The sequence below is a fragment of the Quercus robur genome, chromosome 1, assembly GCF_932294415.1.
Source record: "Quercus robur chromosome 1, dhQueRobu3.1, whole genome shotgun sequence".
In the NCBI taxonomy this organism is placed as follows: Eukaryota; Viridiplantae; Streptophyta; class Magnoliopsida; order Fagales; family Fagaceae; genus Quercus; species Quercus robur.
In genome coordinates, this window is record NC_065534.1 from 32,481,647 (window position 1) to 32,501,672 (window position 20,026).

A 20,026-nucleotide genomic window follows, 5' to 3' on the forward strand; every position below is an offset into this window, starting at 1 on the left:
CTCAAGTGATTACGTAAAACTTATCTAACTAACCAACGAGATATGCCACGTCACACCACCTTGAACTTAAAATGACCAAAGAACCCTTGAATCCCATGACGTGTTATCCTGATATTCGCTCAATCAGTCACCGTTAACCAATCCAGGGCTAGATCCTTTGCCCTTTATGCTTTTATTTATTTATAATATAATAATACATCCTTCTCACCCCCAAAAAAAAAAAAAAAAAATTTACGTTAAAATTAAAATACGGATAATTCGAAAATTCATTCTCCACCATCTCTCTCTGTAATGAGAAGGTGAGCTTGAGCTTCACTCAACTACCTCTAGTTCACTTCTCGTCATCATCCATGGCGAAAACCCTAATTTCATCCCCACCGTTCATCGGCACGTCTCTCCCGTCTCCTCGCCATGGCTTCCTCCACTCACACCGCAGTAGACTAAGACTCGTCTCCACCAGAGTCAAGTTCAGCTTCCACGAAAACCTTCCTCCCATCAATTCCCTCGACTCTCATATCGATTTCTCCGCTATCCTCACCAGAACCGAAGGCCTTCTCTACACGCTCGCCGACGCCGCCGTTGCCACCGCCGATTCCGCCGCGGACGCCGCCGTGCAGAAAAACAACGGCTGGTTCGGGTTCATATCCGACGCCATGGAGGTCGTTCTCAAGGTAAATAATAAAACTGCTGTTGCTAATTTTGTGTAAATGTTTTTGCTAGAAATTGTGAGCGAATAAAATGATTTCATTCCATCGAAATTTGCCAATTTGTGAAATGGAAATTGTTTTTGATTGTATTAGGTATTGAAGGATGGACTATCAGCTGTGCACGTGCCATACGCGTACGGGTTTGCGATAATATTACTTACAATTATTGTTAAAGTCGCCACATATCCATTGACAAAGCAACAGGTGAGTGTTTCAAACAATATACAAATGCAAATTTCAGTTTAGATTAACAAAAAGAACCTTTGGTCTGTAAATTTTGGATTAGGTTTAATTATAGTACTCAAATTTGAAAAGGTCCTTTATAGTACTAAGCAAATTATAAACGTACCAAGTTAGTTAGTTAGTTAGTTCTTCCTGTTGGAAATTATAAACATACCAAGTTAGTTCTTTTGTAACCTTATCTTTATAATTCTTGTTTACGTGGCAAAATTCGGCAAAGCCGTTGTCTCATGGTAATCTGTTATAAAGACAAGGTTACAAAATGACTAACATAGGATGTTTTACTGAGAAAGAACTTTTTGAGTTTTTGGACTAAAATAGAATCTGACCCAAATTTTAGGGACCAATTGTAAATTTCCACATTTAATTTATGAATGTTTTGGTGTGGCTATTTGATATTATGTGGTGGTGGTGGTGGTGGTGGTCTCGATCAGGGCCGGCTCAAGGCCTAGGCAAGTTAGGCCTAGGCCTAAGGCCCCACCCAAAAAAAAAAAATTTCCTTGGAAAAAAAGGCTCCATTTTTCATAGTTAAAGGTCCAAATTTTTATAAAATTATATATATTTTTTAAAGGCTGTACATTTTATTTATTTATTAGTGATGTACAAATTTTACTATTAGCTTACAAATTGTCATGTTATTAATCACAAAAAACATGATATAAACATTCATTAGTTAAATTGATGAAGTTCATCAATGAGAGATAATATCACATTATATTTTGAACATTTTAAAATGCTTTAAATTAGCGTATTTTTCTTTTTTATTTCTATTAAGACTCTCAAAGTATAAAACTAATAGAACCTTAACTCAATTGAAACTCTAAAATATTTCAAAAAGATGTTGCAAGTGTGTTAAATCATCAATTATAGATTAATTTCTCCTAATAGTTTGAGACTTTGATTTTTGTAAATTAATATCCTACAAAACCGTACACCAAATAATATCTGTCTCTCTCTCTCTCTCTCTTGAAATCAAAATATAAAATTAAAAATTAGATTACAACTTTATTTAACTATACATCGTCTTATATCCAAAATAAAGTATCTTTTTCAATTGCAATATATTTTTATTTCTTTTTATTAATATTTATAATTCAACTATGATATTCAATTCACTATATGAAATTAACATTAGTCCAGTTGGTATTATTTATATATTTAATGTATCAAATTAACCTTAATTTGATTAATATTAAATAATTTTATTTAATTAATATTTACATATTAAAGGCCCCGCATTAATTTTTCGCCTTAGGCCTCAAATTATGTTGGGCCGCCCCTGGTCTCGATAGTGATGGTATTATTAAAAAGTGTTGACATTTAGTAATATATGTAGGTTGAATCGACACTAGCTATGCAGAACCTTCAACCAAAGATTAAAGCCATTCAACAAAGATATGCCGGTAATCAGGTGAGTCCACACATTCTCGGTTATAACTTATAAGGGTCTTGCTTTTTTTCTTTTTTAATAATTCCTCCTCCCCCACTTCCCCGAAAAAAGTAGTAAGTACAGTTCATTCTGATATTTTTATTGTCTTTTTCTCTTTTAAGGAAAGAATTCAACTTGAGACATCAAGGCTGTATAAGCAGGCCGGGGTTAATCCATTAGCAGGTATGTTTTTTAATTGGTCTCTTAACATTTTTTGAAAAAAATCTCGTATAAAAGGCTAAGTGATGAAACATTAATGTGTTCAAACTAATTAGCTTAAGCTTTTAGGTTAACAGGGGCTCCAACATATTATATTAAGTCCTCCCTCAAAGAATTCCCAATCTTAAAGTTCAAACATTGCATTATTTTCCTCAGATGCAACACTTTGACAGTTTTGTTTTGTACATGAACTTGTCTAATGATATGGAGTCAAAAATTCATTCTTTTTATTTTGTTCAGGTCCTCCCGGACAGTGTCTCTATTTTTTATAGACGAATAGTGCCATCATCAGTACCTTTTTATGTTGGGTTCTTAGTTCTTTTTTGTCTCTCTTTTTATTTCAAAGCCTTACCAGTGTTATCTTTCCCTTCGCCTTATACTGCTGATCTGCTGATGCATATTAACATCTTTATTTATTTTTTGTGGAAAGGTTGTTTCCCAACTTTGGCTACTATTCCAGTCTGGATAGGGTTATATCAAGCTCTATCAAATGTGGCAAATGAGGTAATTAACAGGTTGCTATCCCATTATCTTTTGGGTGATTTCATTGAACTGAAACTTTTATGCCTTCACACAAGTTCATCATTGCTAATTTTTGTTAATCATTCTGTTTGAAGGGCCTGTTGACAGAAGGTTTCTTTTGGATTCCCTCTCTGGGTGGCCCAACTTCAATTGCTGCCCGACAAAGTGGATCTGGCGTTTCTTGGCTTTTTCCATTTGTGGTAATAATAATTTTTGTTTCCATGGCTTGTTAAGCTAAAAGTTGTCTTTCATCTTTATCTATGTTGAACATTAGTTTTTCATGTAAAATTCTTAATTAAACTCCATTGTCATGGAAGTTTTATGTTAGTTACTGATCATGGAAGTGTTAGGTCAATGTCTCAAATTGAAGCACATATCTGCAACATTTAATGATGCAGAGATTATTAGTCAGTGGTCACGATATGTTTGGTATTGTGGCTTGTTTCCTACACTGTCCAATCTTTTAAGTCATTGACTCATTGCTATCCTCTACCTGGCAAAATAATCTATACTAACTGCTGACAGGTGAGTCGTTGCATATTGGGTTAGTTGGGAATTGGTGACTGGTCCAAATTCATAAGTCAATCTTGTTTGCCTTCCAAAGCAAGCACAATCTATAGAATATATGTGGGTCTGAACTCCTTACTTAATGGGCTCTTAGGGGGCCCAATCGTGGAATTTTGTCCGGTTTTGTGGCAGATGATTTATATAATAGCATGTGGCAATGACTGGAGAAGTTTCTAATGGCCCATGGAGATGCCTTAAATGTCTGGGGAAATAGATGACCTTTCGTTCTTATAAAAATTTTTCCAATAGGAAAGTTTTCTACTTTCTATGTGGAAAATATCCCCCTATGTCTTCTCCTTTGTAATTTTGAAAGATTTTTAAATTTGTATATGATTTATAGTGAAAACCGCCCAGAATTTGCAGCTAAAAGAAGGGAGATAAGCAGTTTCTGAAGTTTGAAAAGCTAAGTTTGCCTTAGTAGTTTGATTTGGGTATATGCATGTTTTGGTTGGTAAGCACGTCCTAGGAACAGGATACTGATGAACTGTGTTCCAAGTGACCCTTCAAGGATCTGCAGCATCAGATTTACACTTTTACAATAGCAAGTTAGGAAAACCTACGTTAGTTCCTCAGTTGTGTTTTATACAACTATAGCACTTAATGTCCAATTTTCTTTCCTTTTTTCCTTTTTTATTTTTTTGGCAAGCTTTTGCGTTTGATATGGGTTTTACCGTGTATAATTTTTCATGCAGGATGGCCAGCCACCTTTGGGCTGGCATGACACTGCGGCATACCTTGTTTTACCTGTCCTCCTTGTTGTTTCTCAATATGTCTCAATGGAGCTCATGAAGCCTCCCCAGGTAAATCATAATCCTCTTAAATTTTTTTTTTTTTTCTTCTCACTTCTCAATTTTCTTTCTAAGCATTTTTAAGACTTGATTGTCTTTTATTGGCAGACTGACGATCCAACTCAAAAGAACACACTTCTTGTTTTCAAGTTTCTTCCACTCATGATTGGTTACTTCTCCTTGTCTGTGCCGTCAGGATTATCAATTTACTGGTTGGTTTCTCATTGCCAATTTCACTTATCCTTGCCTGTATCCATCTATATGCTTTAACCAATAACTGGTTATTGTTGTTGAGGATCCATTGCCGATCCCAAAATTTGGGAGTAAGGCTTGGTTGTTATTGTTGTAGTCAATAACTGGTTTTTTTAACTTTCTATTTGACCTTTATGATATGTGCAGAGTAGTTTATATGTCCCATAAGAATTTGAACTAGCACAAAACTTTGGGGTTGTTGTTCTATGACCTTATGATCTGTGCATGTACTGATTCTGTGAAAATTTGTGATTTGTTCTATGCTGATTATACTTGCGTTAATACAACATATACCTACTAATAAAGAAATCTTCTTTTATTGTTATCTTGAGAATCTGCTAGTCTAAATGTCTGAATCTTCTTTTGTATGAACTATTTTGTTAAAATCTTATTGCTCCATACAAACTAACATGTCAAGAACTAATGAATTGCATCAGATATTTTGAAATGCAAACTGAATCATATGGCTTTGCACTGATATACTTCCTCTTTTCCCCCCTTCTAAAAATTTATGCTTGGTGGACCTCAAAAATTATATTTTTACAACAAACTCTTCTGTCCATTTGTTCATAAAATTTACCATGTGGTTTTTAGGTTCACAAACAATGTGCTCAGCACAGCCCAACAAGTATGGTTACGCAAATTAGGTGGTGCAAAACCTGTTGTGAGTGAGAATGCTAGTGGAATCATTACAGCAGGACGTGCAAAACGATCAGCTTCTCAGACAGTACAGCCTGGTGAGAGGTCAGTTTTACATGAAAAAATGCATGTATCATCTTTTTGTTTTGGTGAAAAAAATGCATGTATCGTCAGCTTTTTCAAAAGTTGTTTTACCGGCAAAAGTGGCAATCAACAGGTTTAGGAAGTTGAAAGAAGAGGAAGAAAAGAAGACCAAGGCACTACCCACAGAAGATGTTCAGACTCTGGTTTCCACATCTGATTCTGACGATGATCAAGATGAAGAGACTAAGGACAAGGTGAAATTTGACTCCTAGATTTTTACTATCTCATTTGAGTTATTGATCTTGTCCTCCAAAGCAATTTGTTATAAAATAATATTATGTTGCTTTCCTTTTGTGAATAATTTTTTATCCAAAAGAAAATCCCCACACCTTCAATGGGTATGAAGCTCATGTGCATGGTTAGAGAAGCCTTCCATCCTGATTGCACAAATCTTACTATGAAGATTACGACTTTTTTCAACTCGGTCATATTTTTTCCTTTAAAGCAAAAGAGAATACTACTTGAATGTTTAGGCTCATCAGGTTAGTTCAATTTGACGGAGTAGATTCTGTGGTACCGAGGAATGGAAGGTTCAGAATTCTCTAGTTTGTTGCAAATTTTAGTTCCAACATTGACTGTAGCACTTCTCTCATATTTTTCTGTGCATCTTCTAAGTTCTTTGACTAAAAACTGATGGTGCAAAAGCAAACAGAAACATGAAAGTTTGTCATATTTTACAGAGTTGAAATAGAACCCATATGGCTGCATGATCATGAGTTGTTTGTCTTAACAACAGTTTGTGATTCCCCTACCTCAAGTTTGTCACTTCTGTTATTGTCATAAAGTTGGACACTGATTGGACCTTGGCTCAACATCAAACAGTCAAGTAGTACATGTGTTGTACCTGTGTTTTGGTGCACATGTGCATATCTGCGGAATTTTCTCTTCTTGTATTTCATGGAAGGAACCACACAGACTAGGAAAAAGGGTGTTCTGTGTCTTGCTACTGGACTACCCTATGACAGGAAGGTGGCCTATGGATATGCATATGACAAAGAGACATCAAAATGAAAAGCAAACCATATTTGTTTTATGTTCATAAATTATTAAAATTTTATTCTGAATAGGAGAATTTAAATGTTAGTTTGGCACAGATTCTCTTTTAATAATGTTGATCGTAGTTGATGTGTGTGTGAACTTAGTACCAAAGAAATGTGTTTTAAAAGAGATTTAGCAACTGCTTTATTTTATTTTTGAAATGGAGAACCATTATCATTCTTGACCATGCCAACCTCAATTATGTTCTGGAATTGGGATGTGTAGCTTTATATTGTGCAAATCTTTTTCCCAATTTTTTTGTTTTAACATTGGCTTTAGAAACTAACTTATTTTTATGACAGGATGAGGGCGCTCTAGAAGAAGCATATGCTTCTAGTGTTAGCAAAGACGTTCCAAATTATCCACGCCCAAGGAGAAGCAAGCGATCAAAGCGGAAGCGTGCCTTATAAAATGACAGTAAACTGATATGTTTGTAGTTTATGGTGAGTCCTGTATATCTTAACAAATTGTATTTTGGTTAATATATAATGGCCATTTTTATGTTGGCTCATTCATTTTGAAAATATAATTCAACCCCTACATTCAACATGAATTCTGAGCAAGCCTACCCACAATTGTTACTCATGTTTCAAGTAATTACTTTCCCTTTGAAAATGGGTTACCATATAAACCTTACTGTCAAATGAAGAGACACAGCATTGCAAGAAGTGCCATCTGCAAATGGGTTTATTATGTTGAAGAACTAGAAAGTTATAAGCTTACAAATTAGTGAAAGAAAAAAGCTCTCTCTTTAGATATGTTGTGTTTGTGGAGATTGGTTTTTCTGCATTTGGGTACTTTACTTAAGCAGCCCCGAAGATGATATTCACATCGGTTCATACATCAGCCTCTGTACCCATTTTGGATGTGTAAAATATACCCATTTTGCAAACAGGAGATCAGCTGATAAAGGTGTGAACCTCTTCAGCCCATGCATAAAAACGTAAGACATTGTAATGGAAATAAATTTCGTGCCTTGTTTTCTTGCATTTTTCCCCTTTTGGTTTTATATAATGGAACTTAAATCTTATGCTGAATTATTTTTGTGGAGATTTAAGCATATGGAATTCTACATCAAATACTAACCATTGCTCAGTAATGGAAGCTTTTAGAATACAGACTCCATTAAATTTATTCTTTTGCATGAGCACAACACCCTAAACGACAGTTCTTCAAAGCTACAAGAATACATCTGACCTCTAAATTCCCAAGATATGCAGTAGCCCTTGCTGTTACTAAGCTATGCGGAAAAAGTGGATCCATCTATTTATTTTCTAGACGGTGGGCGGTGATTCCCCACTGGGTTGGGGCCTGATGGGATTTTATGATTGTTCTTTCCTCTGACCTGTTTCTAATCATAAGATAGATAAAAAAAAGTTCAAGTGTATGGAATTTGCATTTAGAACTTACATAGATGAGAGAAATAATTGAGTTGAAAAAACTTGTACTTGTACTTACCCTAGCAGATAAGGCATATCCATTGTGTGACCTTGAGCTCAGTTGTCCAGGTCTGAACCTGAAATGAACTGTATTCAGCAACAAAGCCAAGGTACGTTAGTGCTTGTAAGTTGTAAGAATAAATATAGTCTCTACTTAGTTGTTATCCACACCATTTTAGTGCTACTATATAACAGTAAAGAACCTAATAACTCAGCTAAAGAGATACCTCCTGAATAGGAGGAAAACAATAAGGGATAGTGGCTTACCTGATTTTACAGCTTGGACATTGGTAGCAAAGTAAGAGTGTTGAGAAGTTGCAAGGAGCCATGCTAAGAGAAGATGGATTAGAGTCTGTCTTCTCATTTTGCGCATGAGCTGGTGCATGCTGCCAGTGGTATAGGTATGCTTTATTGTGAGTGGGCTTTTCACAAGCCAGAAGAAACAATTTATCTACTTCATCCTTGGTAATCATTACTAAACTTGAAAAAAATGTGGGAATGTTTGTTAAAAGTGCTTGGGAATCCTATGCCATTACATACCGAACTGATTAGATTAGAAATATGTGTTTCTCCTCATTGTGGGTTGACTTCTTCACTGTTATCATTGCATCCATGATAAAATTTATAAGTATTTGTTATAATTTTGTTTTTGAGTATATTTGAGCCATGCCGTCGGCATGGCATGTAGGGACCCGCCAATGAGTTTTGAATATTTGAGTTCCTGGCATTATAAAATGTTTTTGAGTATATGTATTCAAAAAACAAAAAATGGTTGTGTTCTTATTTTTTCTTTTCTGCAATAACATTGAAATTAATTTTTTATCCTAAGTTTGGGCCGTAAATGAACCAAGCTATTTATAAACAGCTCGAGTTTGAATCGAGGAAAAACTTTTTTATGTTTGTTTGTTTGGTAAATAAGTTTAGCTCAAACCAAACTTTAGGCTTGATAATTGAATGAATTAAGCTCAAACATAATAATATATTCATGAACAAGCTTGTGAACATAAAGACTCGAATTAACTATACATAATACTATATATTTATATATACACTTAGCTAAAAATATATTTATATAGACTTAAAATTGGGTTGTATGAGTTTGTAAATTGGTTCATATGATATTAAAATCATATTTGTAGTTTATTCATAACATAAACAATCTATTTGTAGTATAAATTCATAAATTTGTGAAAGGATAAAACATTTTAGTCATGATTTTAAGTACATATAGGAAAATAAATAAATTAATCAACTAACTCATGAACTAGCTTGAGCTTGCTCGACAAGTAAATGAACCAAGTTTGAACATATGATCTTTGTTGGTGATGAGCTTGAGCTTAACTCGTATATGAAATAGAATTAAATCAACAAATTAAAATTTTTAATACTTGACTCAGCTCATTTACAGCTCTATCCTAAACCCATCATAGAAATCAAAAGGAGTTTTTTCCATTATTATTATTATTATTATTATGATATACGATAAAATGGACATATGTTTATACATGGACAAGCACAAGAGCACTTGCCTACCTAGAAAAGCTGTCTAGAAGAGTGGAAATACTTTGCATAATGGTGGTGAAATCTGTGCCATCTGGACCCAAATCAGATAACCAACAATAATTGACTTCAGATGAAGCTATCAATGAAGATATGCCAAACATCTTTTCCTAGATTATAGGGATTTTAACCATTGATTGTCGGTTGAGCTAAGGGTTTTAACTTTGAAAAAATTCCATGGCTATTGGCCAATACAGATAACCATATCAAATTAGATCTATCGGTCCTATCCAGCTTCAGACACGTACAATAGCAAAATGCATGACTTAATGACTAATGAGGAGCTCTCAATCTCTATTATAGAATACCTACCACAGCCATTAGGTGAAGCCTTTGAACTGTTTAGTGGGACTCTAGGTTTTCTGCAGTGAGGCTTTTACTGCTTAGATTCGTAGTTCTTTCTTGTGGTCCTGTGGACCCAGTTTCATAAACATCAATACATGTCATATCATAATATCATATACATTCAAGGGTCCTATGAGTCTCTAAAATGCTTTAATTCTCTTGTCCTAACAATCTGGAAGATTTTGTGTTAGTTCAAAGAATGAGAAATTTTGTAACAGAGGAAAGAAAGTAAATGATTGAAAGCGTTAATTGCATATGATGAGCTGAGCTAAATTTGAAATCTAAAGTCAAATCACACTTGATAGTTACTGGTTTAGCACTTTCGCTTATATTGATCGGTAAATCAAATTTATAAAAGATTGAGTTTGGCCCGGGAGACAAGACTTTAAAAGAAAATATAAAAAAAGTCAGACCATTTGGTTTGCAAATATAATCATTAAAAGGTAGGAAAGTCTCCCATGTCATAATTAGGATCTTGCAATATCCATATCACTTTGAGTTAGATATGTTATGCTCAGATGGGCCATGGGTCGCTTAGCCAAAGAAAAAAGATGGGCTGCAGCCAATGGGCCCGGTAATGATGAACAGGTAAAGTAAGAGTGAAGAGAACTTTTGGGTTCCTTAACTCTTAAGCTGAATTACTGAGAGTGAGGGCCTATAATATGCTTTCAACTTTGAGCATTGGCGGCATTACTTTTCTTCTTCTAGCTTGTGAAATTAGTTTGGCATTAACTCTTAAGTTATCTTTGCTGCCACCAAAGTCAGTGGAATTCATGCCATCAATACCTATCCAGATTCCAGCTATCCTATCAACTTAATCATCGTCAACCTCCAAATCCAAACCTCTAATATCCATATCACTTTGAGTTAGATATGTTATACTCAGATGGGCCATGGGTCGCTTAGCCAAAGAAAAAAGATGGGCTGCAGCCAATGAGCCCGGTAAAAGTAAGAGTGAAGAGAACTTTTGGGTTCCTTAACTCTGAAGCTGAATTACTGAGAGTGAGGGCCTATAATATGCTTTCAACTTTGAGCATTGGCGGCATTACTTTTTTTCTTCTAGCTTGTGAAATTAGTTTGGCATTACTCTTATGTTATCTTTGCTGCCACCAAAGTCAGTGGAATTCATGCCATCAATACCTATCCAGATTTGAGATTCCAGCTATCCTATCAACTTAATCATCGTCAACCTCCAAATCCAAACCTCTAATATCCATATCACTTTGAGTTAGATATGTTATGCTCAGATGGGCCATGGATCGCTTAGCCAAAGAAAAAAGATGGGCTGCAGCCAATGAGCCCGGTAAAAGTAAGAGTGAAGAGAACTTTTGGGTTCCTTAACTCTTAAGTTGAATTACTGAGAGTGAGGGCCTATAATTTGCTTTCAACTTTGAGCATTGGCGGCATTACTTTATTTCTTCTAGCTTGTGAAATTAGTTTGGCATTACTCATAAGCTATCTTTTCTGCCACCAAAGTCAGTGGAATCCATGCCATCAATACCTATCCAAATTCCAGCTATCCTATCAACTTAATCATCGTCAACCTCCAAATCCAAACCACATTGACTCACTCACTTTCAATGGCATTTCCAAGCTTTTTTTCTTGGTTCTTCGTGCATTTATTCTAGGATCCATTCCTTTTTTTTTTAATCCTTAGAGAAGAAAGACTCCTTCTAGGTATAAGGACTTAGAGAATGTTGTTCTAAGCATTTGAAGTAATCAAAGTCCAACTAAACTGCTAGAGAGTTAGGGGTGGCAAAGTAAGCCCAAATCCATTTGTCCACCCAAACCCACCCAATTATTAGTTGGGTTAAATGGACATCAACCCAATTAGACTCAATAATTATTGGGTTTTAACTAAAAACTCATTGAGCCTCATTTAACCCAAAAACAATATACCCAAATTCAACCCAGCCCTACCCATAAAAAATAAATAAATAAATAAATAAAAACCCTCAAACGTTGTTTTCATTTTCCTTCATTTTCTCGGCATCCAAACACTCTTCTCTCTCTCTTGCTCTCTCTCTTTCTCTCTCTTGCTCTCACAAATAGGGATGTCAAATGGAACAAAGAGATCCAAAACACCAAGTCCAACCCGAGTTTTTTGTTATCCAAGGCATCCCCATTGAGCACCATCGACTTAGCGAGTTTCTCTAAACTCGTCACCCAGAACTCGCTCTTGACTCACCTCCCGGCCTTCTGCTCCTCCACGAACCTCCTCTGCTTCCCTGATTTAGCGCCGAGTCTCAAGAAGCACGACAAAGACTCGAACTTTGCCAGGTATGCGGACCAGAACTTCACCAGCTACAACACCGATCGGCTCAGCGGAGCCGACTCGTTCAAGACCCACTCTAGCGACCGGAACTTGCCAGTGGACTCGTTCTGCCGATACAGCTGGGACTCCACTGGTCACAAGGACAAATTCAATAACTATGCATTGAACAAAAACGTGGTGGACCAAGGTTTCAATGGCTATGCCACTAGCTCCACCGAACGTTCCAGCGAGTTCGCGAAGTCCAACTCAGTCAATGCAGGTTGGATTTTCTTGGGAAAGTTAGAGAGGGATTTTCTCAAGAAAGTTAGAGAGGGAAATCAAACACAGAGAGAGAGAGAGAGAGAGAGAGAGAGAGCAGAAGTGAAAGTTTTTTGGTTTAATGGCATTTTGGTAATTTTGATAATTGGGTAATTGGGTGGGTTGGGATTTACCCATAATAATTTGATTGGGTTGAATTTGGGTTAGAAGCAATTAGTTAAATGGATTTTAATGGGTAAATGAGTTTTATATACCCAACTCAATTATGTCCATCCCAAACCCACCCATTTGACACTCCTATAGAGAGCATAGTTTATCTGGATGTCATTTAATCTCATTTAGGTATAGGGTCTGTTGATTATTTATTGAGCTGCGATAAATGACCAAAAATTATGCTTGAGAATTGCACCACGATTTAAAAGGGAGGATGCAAGTTAAGCTATAAAATGTGGTTTTTCATTCCCTTGAAGTATGCCACCAACCCAAGCAAACATATGGGAAGGGAGCATGCAAGAGTGCCACGAGTCACTTCCCAAGACTTGTTCTCCTCCTACCTATTAACCACTTCTCCTCCTAGGTAACTATGCGGTTTGTGGGCTTGGGCCACGAAAGGAGCTAGTCGTTGTATAAAGTTCTAGAAAAAAGTATTTTTAAGGCTTCGTTGGAGAGTTCATGAGGGAATAAAATGAAATGCAATAATTATAAAGGAATAGAATGATTTTTTTATTTTTTTATTTAGAAACAAACTAACAATTAAACACACACACTTAATTACTCTTTTTCACTAAGCTCAAACACATTACTTAACCCAAAGTACCACTACAAAAAGGCTAGATGAAAGAAATTGAATGAAATTAAGTAACTTTATTTGGATGTTTTAAAACAAAATAATGGTAAAGAATGGAAAATAAGTAGCCTTATTTAGGAATTAGGAGTAACATAAAGGAAAATGAATAGAATTATTTTATGATAATATTACTATTAGAATTTTATTTTAAAATAAATTGCTAAATATGTAGAGGTATTTTGGGAGTTTTAGTAAAAATTTCCTTAAATATAATTTCATTCCCTTCAATTCCTCTCAATTTTTGAGGGGAATGAAAATTTGAAATTTTAAAGGAATAGAAAGGAATGAGTATTCCCCTACCCATTCCATTATCTCCCAATTAAATTCCCAAATAATGGAATGGACTTTCTATTCCACCCATTAAAACTTATAAACAAGAAAATAGAAGTATATTCCAAAATTATTCTTTTCATTCATTTTCATATCATTCCTTTCTCTCCTCCCAAACGAGGGCTTGATGTGAATGATGAATTTCTTTGAGAATCTAGCAGTCGGCATTCCTGGTGATTCTAGCGAATTATGTGGAGCCTAGCAAATTATGATAGCCAAAAATCAACCAAGACTTAAAACACTTGGTGGCAATGGAGTCAAATTAATTATAATGAAAAGAAGAAACAAAAGTTTAACACGTAAGTTGGATTTGAAGATGTGTATCAAAGATTTGGTGCGATTCAATAATATAGCTCTATCACTCTAGCTTCGTAGGATCTTTTTCCACCTTAGTATACTACAGACAAGGGCACCAGCACAGGTCAAGCCTCATTCATCACGGTTGAAGAGTAAGGTAGAGAAATTTGTTGTGCACAAATTTTAATAATTGGTTGTTGTGAGACTCATGTAAAATGGAAATGGAAGAGAAAAAGTTTCTTAAGTAAGACAAATTGATGGTTTGAGTGCTTGACTTAGTAGCATAGGGAGTTTCAATAACAGTTTCAATAAAACTGTAAAAAACAAGCCAATGATAAAATTCCAAAACATTTCCAAAGTTTTATTTGTTTACATTTATCCTCAGTTGACACTCCCAAGTTCCAAATCATCAAATCAACCAAGCTAAATATTTTTTTTCTTTTGGCCAAAAACCAAGCTGGTTTTCAGTGCCCACACTAATGTACTAAGTTTATGTAAAACAAGATCTATCTATAAATGTGAAATTTAATCGTTTCAAATGACCTGGCCTACACATACATTCTTTTTCCCAAAAACAATCATATAGCAAAGTTCATGAAAAATTATGTTTAATACGTTCACACCTATCTTTCAGTCCAAAAAAGAAAAAAAAGAAGAAGAGATTAGATATATTTGTGTCTCCATTCTTAATATGTTTGAACCCATTCTTTTCTCATAACCCCTACGCTTCAAAGTTCAAAGTATTATAAAACTTACGGACATACTTACAAGAAACTCCAATAAACCCCCCCCCCCCCCCCCCAAAAAAAAAAAAAAAAAAAAAAAAAAAAAAAAAAAAAAAACCTCCAATAAACCCGATTCAAAAAAAAAAAAATCGAATAAATCATCTATATATATATAAAACCGAAGCTTTTGAAACTCCCACAATTTTCCACGTCAGCACAATATTTAAATTAAATTAAATTTTTCACCTCATCACTATTTTCCTTTTCCAATGCAAATTAGACTTCTAGCCAAATAAGGACACTCTCCCACCACATCTACTCTCTCCTATTTAAGAATTACTTGCGTAGAAAACCTAAGCCCCAAAAACTTATTTTTGCCACAACACAATTTTCTCCTTAAAACTTATTTTTCTTCAAGATTTTTTTTTTAGGGCAGCTCATGCTTCACAATTCACATATTCCACTTATGTATTGGACTCCTCTCCTTCTTTGGTCAATGCATCAAGGTTAGGGTTATTTGATTTGTTCAATAAAAATTATAGATTTGTTGCTTTTTCTTATAATTTTGTCAATTGTTGTTTTGTTTATTTAATTGTTGGGCCTAAATCTTTTAATTAAATCTTCAAATTTTTATTGAACAAATCAAATAACCCTAACCTTGATGCATTGACCGAAGAAGGAGAGGAGTCCAATACATAAGTGGAAAAGCTATAATCATGGATTCCCTTCTTTCTATTGTATTTCTCTATTGCGTAATTATATATATATATATATATATATATTTATTGTTTTATTTCAATACTTTTGAAGCTTTGAATCTTCTGATTTAATTCAATTTTGGTGTTGTAGTAAAATAAACAAAGATTAAATTATATATTGTACTCAATACATTTCCCGTGCATTGCACGGGTTAGCGACTAGTATTATATATAATAAAAGTTAGGCTTAGACGCCGTGGTTGCGCCACGTGGCTTCACCAAATTGCATAAATTTTATTAAATTTTTAGATTTTTAAAGAACTAAAAAGGAATAGTATATTACTAGGACTCTAATTCATTCTTATCATTAAATAAAATTATATTAACATTATTTTTTTTATTTGTTAGGATATATTTCTAAAATTAAGGGATAATATATAACATACAAAAAATTAATTTAGATAATATATATCATCTAATTAACATTATTTTTTTATAGATTTTTTAAAAATATTTTTTTTTTCTTATCTTTTTTTTCCTATAATTTCTAAGTTGATAAAAAATTTTAATATGAAATCACTTCTTTGGATAAAGTTTGATAGACACAAAAACTTAATAATTTAATATCAACTTAACTTCTTCTCATCCATTAAAAAAAAAAAATTTAAAGTAGATCAGTTATTGGATTTTGATATCATGATACGTAAATCAATTCTTTTGCTACAAGGGAATGATATCAATTTCACACTTTCATTCTATATACACGGCATGCAGCAGTCTGTCCCTCTCTTCAATTTTTTCCTTATTTACAAGGCAAATTTCTATCTTCCTCAATCTAAAAGCTACGATAATGTTTGTTTATAATTTAATCCATCGTTGCTCGAATATGGTTATTGGGATTTTCTTAACTTTTGTTACAGTACATATTTGATGGTTTCTTTTTTTTGAGATTTCTAAGATTTAGATTTTAACTTCACACCTCCACAAATTAAACTAACATTAGATTTTTTGTTCATATCAACTTCTTTTATATGGAGTGGACATATATATATATATATATATATATAAAATAATTCATAGAACCATACAATTTTTTTTCTCTATTCATCTCTTCTTCTATATGTATTTGTTTACTCTAATTTATTCATCTCTATTCATAACAACTATCTTCTTTTTATTTTTTTATTCATTGTGTTTCTATTTTTCTATTGACATAGTTCAATTATTGTTTAAATTCTATTATTTTTATAAAGTATTTTAGATAATGCAATTCATTTTAATTATTGATATATTTTTTTAATTTGGTGTTTTTAATTAATTGTGCAGATTATTTCTTCACTAAGGGTAATATCAAAATGGCTAGACACAGGTACCCCTAGAAGGTCTAGATACTTATTTTTATTTTATTTATAATTTATGGAATATTTAGTTCAGTCATATATACAAGAAATTTTATCACCAAATCTATTTGGGATGGAACTTATCTACAATATGAAATTATGAGATTTATGTGAGAAGAGCTATCTTTTTTATTTTATTTTATTGTATTTTTATTTTTCTATTAACGTAGTTCATTTATTACTTTAATTCTATGATTTTTTTATTAAAATATTTAGATAATGCAATTCATCTTAATTATTTATATTATTTTTTGATTTGGTATTCTTAATTGATTATGCTAATTATTTCCTCAGTTATGACAATGTTAAAAGGGCTATGACTAGTAATTTATAGGTAAAATTTACATTTTCATTACAATCTAGATACTTTATTTTTGTAATTTGTTTTTGGTTATATATGCAAGAAATTTATATATGGTTAGCACTTCTACTACTCCACGTGTTAGCAAGTATAATGGAAAGATTTTTAAGTGCCATATAGATATATAAACAAATTAAAATTTTACAACAAAGCGGTTCTAAAAATTTAAAACTTACCATAATTTTTAAAATTTACTATTTTGTTTGTTATTAAATTATATTATATTATAAAAAATATATTTTTAAATTAATATTTTTTTTTATTAAGCCGTGCATCGCACGGGCATTATACTAGTAAACTAAATAAATACAAACAAACAAACAAAAAGTAACAAGCATATTTTCACCCTTACATGGAATCCAAATAAAGTAAAAGTAATAAAAAAAAAAGTACGCAATAAAAAGTTAAGAGTGAAAAAAATAGATCCATATCCAAACACAGTACCACTGCAACCCAGCAGTGAGCAAGGCAGGTAAATCCAAACACAAATTTTGATTTTGAATTGTCTTTCTTTATTTATTTCTTTAATCGTATAAACAAATCGACAGGGACCTCAGAGATGGTGCTGCTTACCCTCTTTTGCCTAAGTGTTTGTCGTGACCGTCCACCTCGATCGAAGCCACCGCGCTCGGTCTCACTCTCTCACTCTAACGCACCATGCACGCTTTCGTAAACACCATTGGTTGAATCATTTTCGTTTACAGGCCTTACAGCATCCCTCCCATTAAATCCGATGTGATTATGATTTTTTTTTATTTTTTTTTATTTCTAATAAGTTCAAGGATAATAATAAAAAATAAAAAATAAAAAAAAGTTAACAAATGCTATAAGAGCATTTATTTTTGAAAATTTTTAAAAAACTCTATGAAAAAAAGGGAAAAAAAAAAGGTTAATTTTTGTTGAGAGTTTTTTATATTTCTTACTAAAGTGATGTCATAATTGTTTTTGTGGGAGAAAGGGATCTAATGAGATTTTAGGGCCCATGGGTCCTGTCCGAGGAAGATCAAAGGCTCGTTCATGCGCCTACCTAGGTCTGCCACATGTGCTAAGACTAACACTCTGTTTGTTTCAGCATTAACATTTTTTGAAAAATTGTTCATTTTTCAAAGAGCATTTTCTAGAAAACTGTTTCATTTTCCAATGTTTGGTAACGACCTTGTAAATGACCTTGAGAATGTTTTCTGGTGTTTGGTATGCAATTTTTTAAAAATATTTCTTGTATAATTTAAAATATGTATATTATGTACACTAACTAATGTAATCATTATAAATAAAAAACTAAGAATGAATTTGGTTTTCATACTAAAGTTTTGACAATAGATACAATCAAAATTAATTAGTTGTCAAATTTTCATGATCTCTACCACTCATCTTGCTTATTTATATAGACAGTAATGTACATACACACACACACATATATCAACCATTTGTTTATATATATATATATATATATATAAATTTGACAAGGGAATACATTTTCAATAACTTTTAATTGTTTACTCATTTTGTTGGTATACTAATTGTCTACTATGGTCAACCAAAAGTCTTCAATATTACTCTAAATTATATATTTACATAATGTACTGTATAATATATCATCACTGCATGGTATCTGCCAACAAAAAAAGTATTTGCCAACAACTGCAATTCTCCTAAACAATTATCATTCATTATATAACAATATTATTAGTCCATGGTAAAGATTGTCCCATATAAAAGCAATTTAGAGCAATATGAGTGCTATGCTTGAAATTTTCATATTTTACTTCATTCATTCTTTTCTTTTTTCTTTTCTTTTTCTTTTTTTTTTTTTTTTTGCACTTTATGTATGAAAAAGAAGTAACTTCTGCCTAGAATCCATCAAACTGAAAATTTCTTAGAGAAAAAAAATCGAGCTTGAAATTCAAATTAAAGCGAAGAATTGGGATTTTGGTAGAGAGGAATGAAATAATTACCACTGCAAATTTGTTTTCCTTTGTAAGTTGGAGCTATTGACCGATCAGTGAAGGAAAAAAAAATCTAATCAGAGAATTGTGTTATAGAGAGGAAGAGAAACATGGAAAAAAGAGAGAAGAGAGATAGTTAGAGAGAGAGATTTATGGGAAGAGGAGAGACCAGAGTTAGTGACAGTGAGAGTGTGAGGAGAGAAAAAGCAAAGGGAAGAGAGAAAAAGTGAGAAAACTTACCATGTGAGAGAGAAGGCGCCAAAAAATTATGTTTCCCACGGCTATAGATGAAGGTAATATTTATAGAAGATGCAATGCGTGAGAGAGAGATTGTTTTCCAAAAAAAAAAATTTGGAAAACAACCTATAGAAAATAAGCCTTATTTTTATTAGGGTTTTCCGTTGACCAAATATAGTTTTCCATTGATCAGGTTTTTTTTGTACTACCAAACACTGGAAAATGTGGAAAACTATCTTTATAGAAAGTTTTCCAGCGAAACAAACAGAGCGTTAGGGAAGATGTGAAGACCACTCTGATGTGGACTAAACTTATGAGAAGAGGTCTAGAGAAAGGAGGCTAGCAGGCCCCTAGTCCGAGGAGACTGAGGAGCAAATGCCCTTCGGGAATACCTTATTCAGCTCTCTGCACCAGAAAATAAAGCACTGTAAAGGACAACAGAGTCGTGCAAGCAAGGGAAAAATGAAATATCTGAAAAGGTGGCCATCACCTCCACATTCAATACTCTGCACTAATTGAGCTAACCGCATTTATGAGGAAAAGACACATGAACAATTACTCCATAGTTCACAACTCTCTCTACCACCTCCAGAAGGGTCCTGATGGAACAAGCATCCAACTTATTCCCCTGAGACGTACAAGTGGAGGGCTGAGATGTAATAGAAAAGATTATATAAGGAAAGGAACCCCTCTAAAAAGAAGGGGTGGCATTTTTACGAATTGAAAGAGAGAGAAATAAAGACCTTACTGTAAAGAAATCAGC

General features: G+C 33.5%; 2 protein-coding genes across 3 annotated transcripts; one reads left to right on the plus strand and one right to left on the minus strand.

Annotated features, from left to right (window-relative positions):
* The first annotated feature begins 222 nt into the window (after positions 1–222).
* On the plus strand, positions 223–7,098 carry LOC126731150 (inner membrane protein PPF-1, chloroplastic). The gene is made up of 11 exons (XM_050435021.1): positions 223–671; positions 801–911; positions 2,284–2,358; positions 2,499–2,559; positions 3,026–3,099; positions 3,213–3,317; positions 4,377–4,484; positions 4,581–4,684; positions 5,319–5,468; positions 5,581–5,701; positions 6,848–7,098. The coding sequence occupies exons 1-11, from the start codon at positions 351–353 to the stop codon at positions 6,953–6,955; spliced, it is 1,338 nt and encodes a 445-aa protein (XP_050290978.1). The 5' UTR covers positions 223–350; the 3' UTR covers positions 6,956–7,098.
* Positions 7,099–7,646: 548 nt separating this feature from the next.
* LOC126731166 (CLAVATA3/ESR (CLE)-related protein 46) lies at positions 7,647–8,455 on the minus strand. Of its 2 annotated transcripts, none has more exons than XM_050435023.1 (3): positions 8,252–8,455; positions 8,004–8,071; positions 7,647–7,890 (listed from the first exon to the last, which is right to left on the minus strand). In XM_050435023.1, the coding sequence occupies exons 1-3, from the start codon at positions 8,367–8,369 to the stop codon at positions 7,813–7,815; spliced, it is 264 nt and encodes an 87-aa protein (XP_050290980.1). In that variant the 5' UTR covers positions 8,370–8,455; the 3' UTR covers positions 7,647–7,812. The 2 variants fall into 2 exon arrangements, with proteins under 2 accessions (XP_050290980.1, XP_050290979.1); XM_050435022.1 differs by having other exon boundaries at positions 7,647–7,896; positions 8,252–8,426.
* Between the last annotated feature and the right edge of the window lie 11,571 nt (positions 8,456–20,026).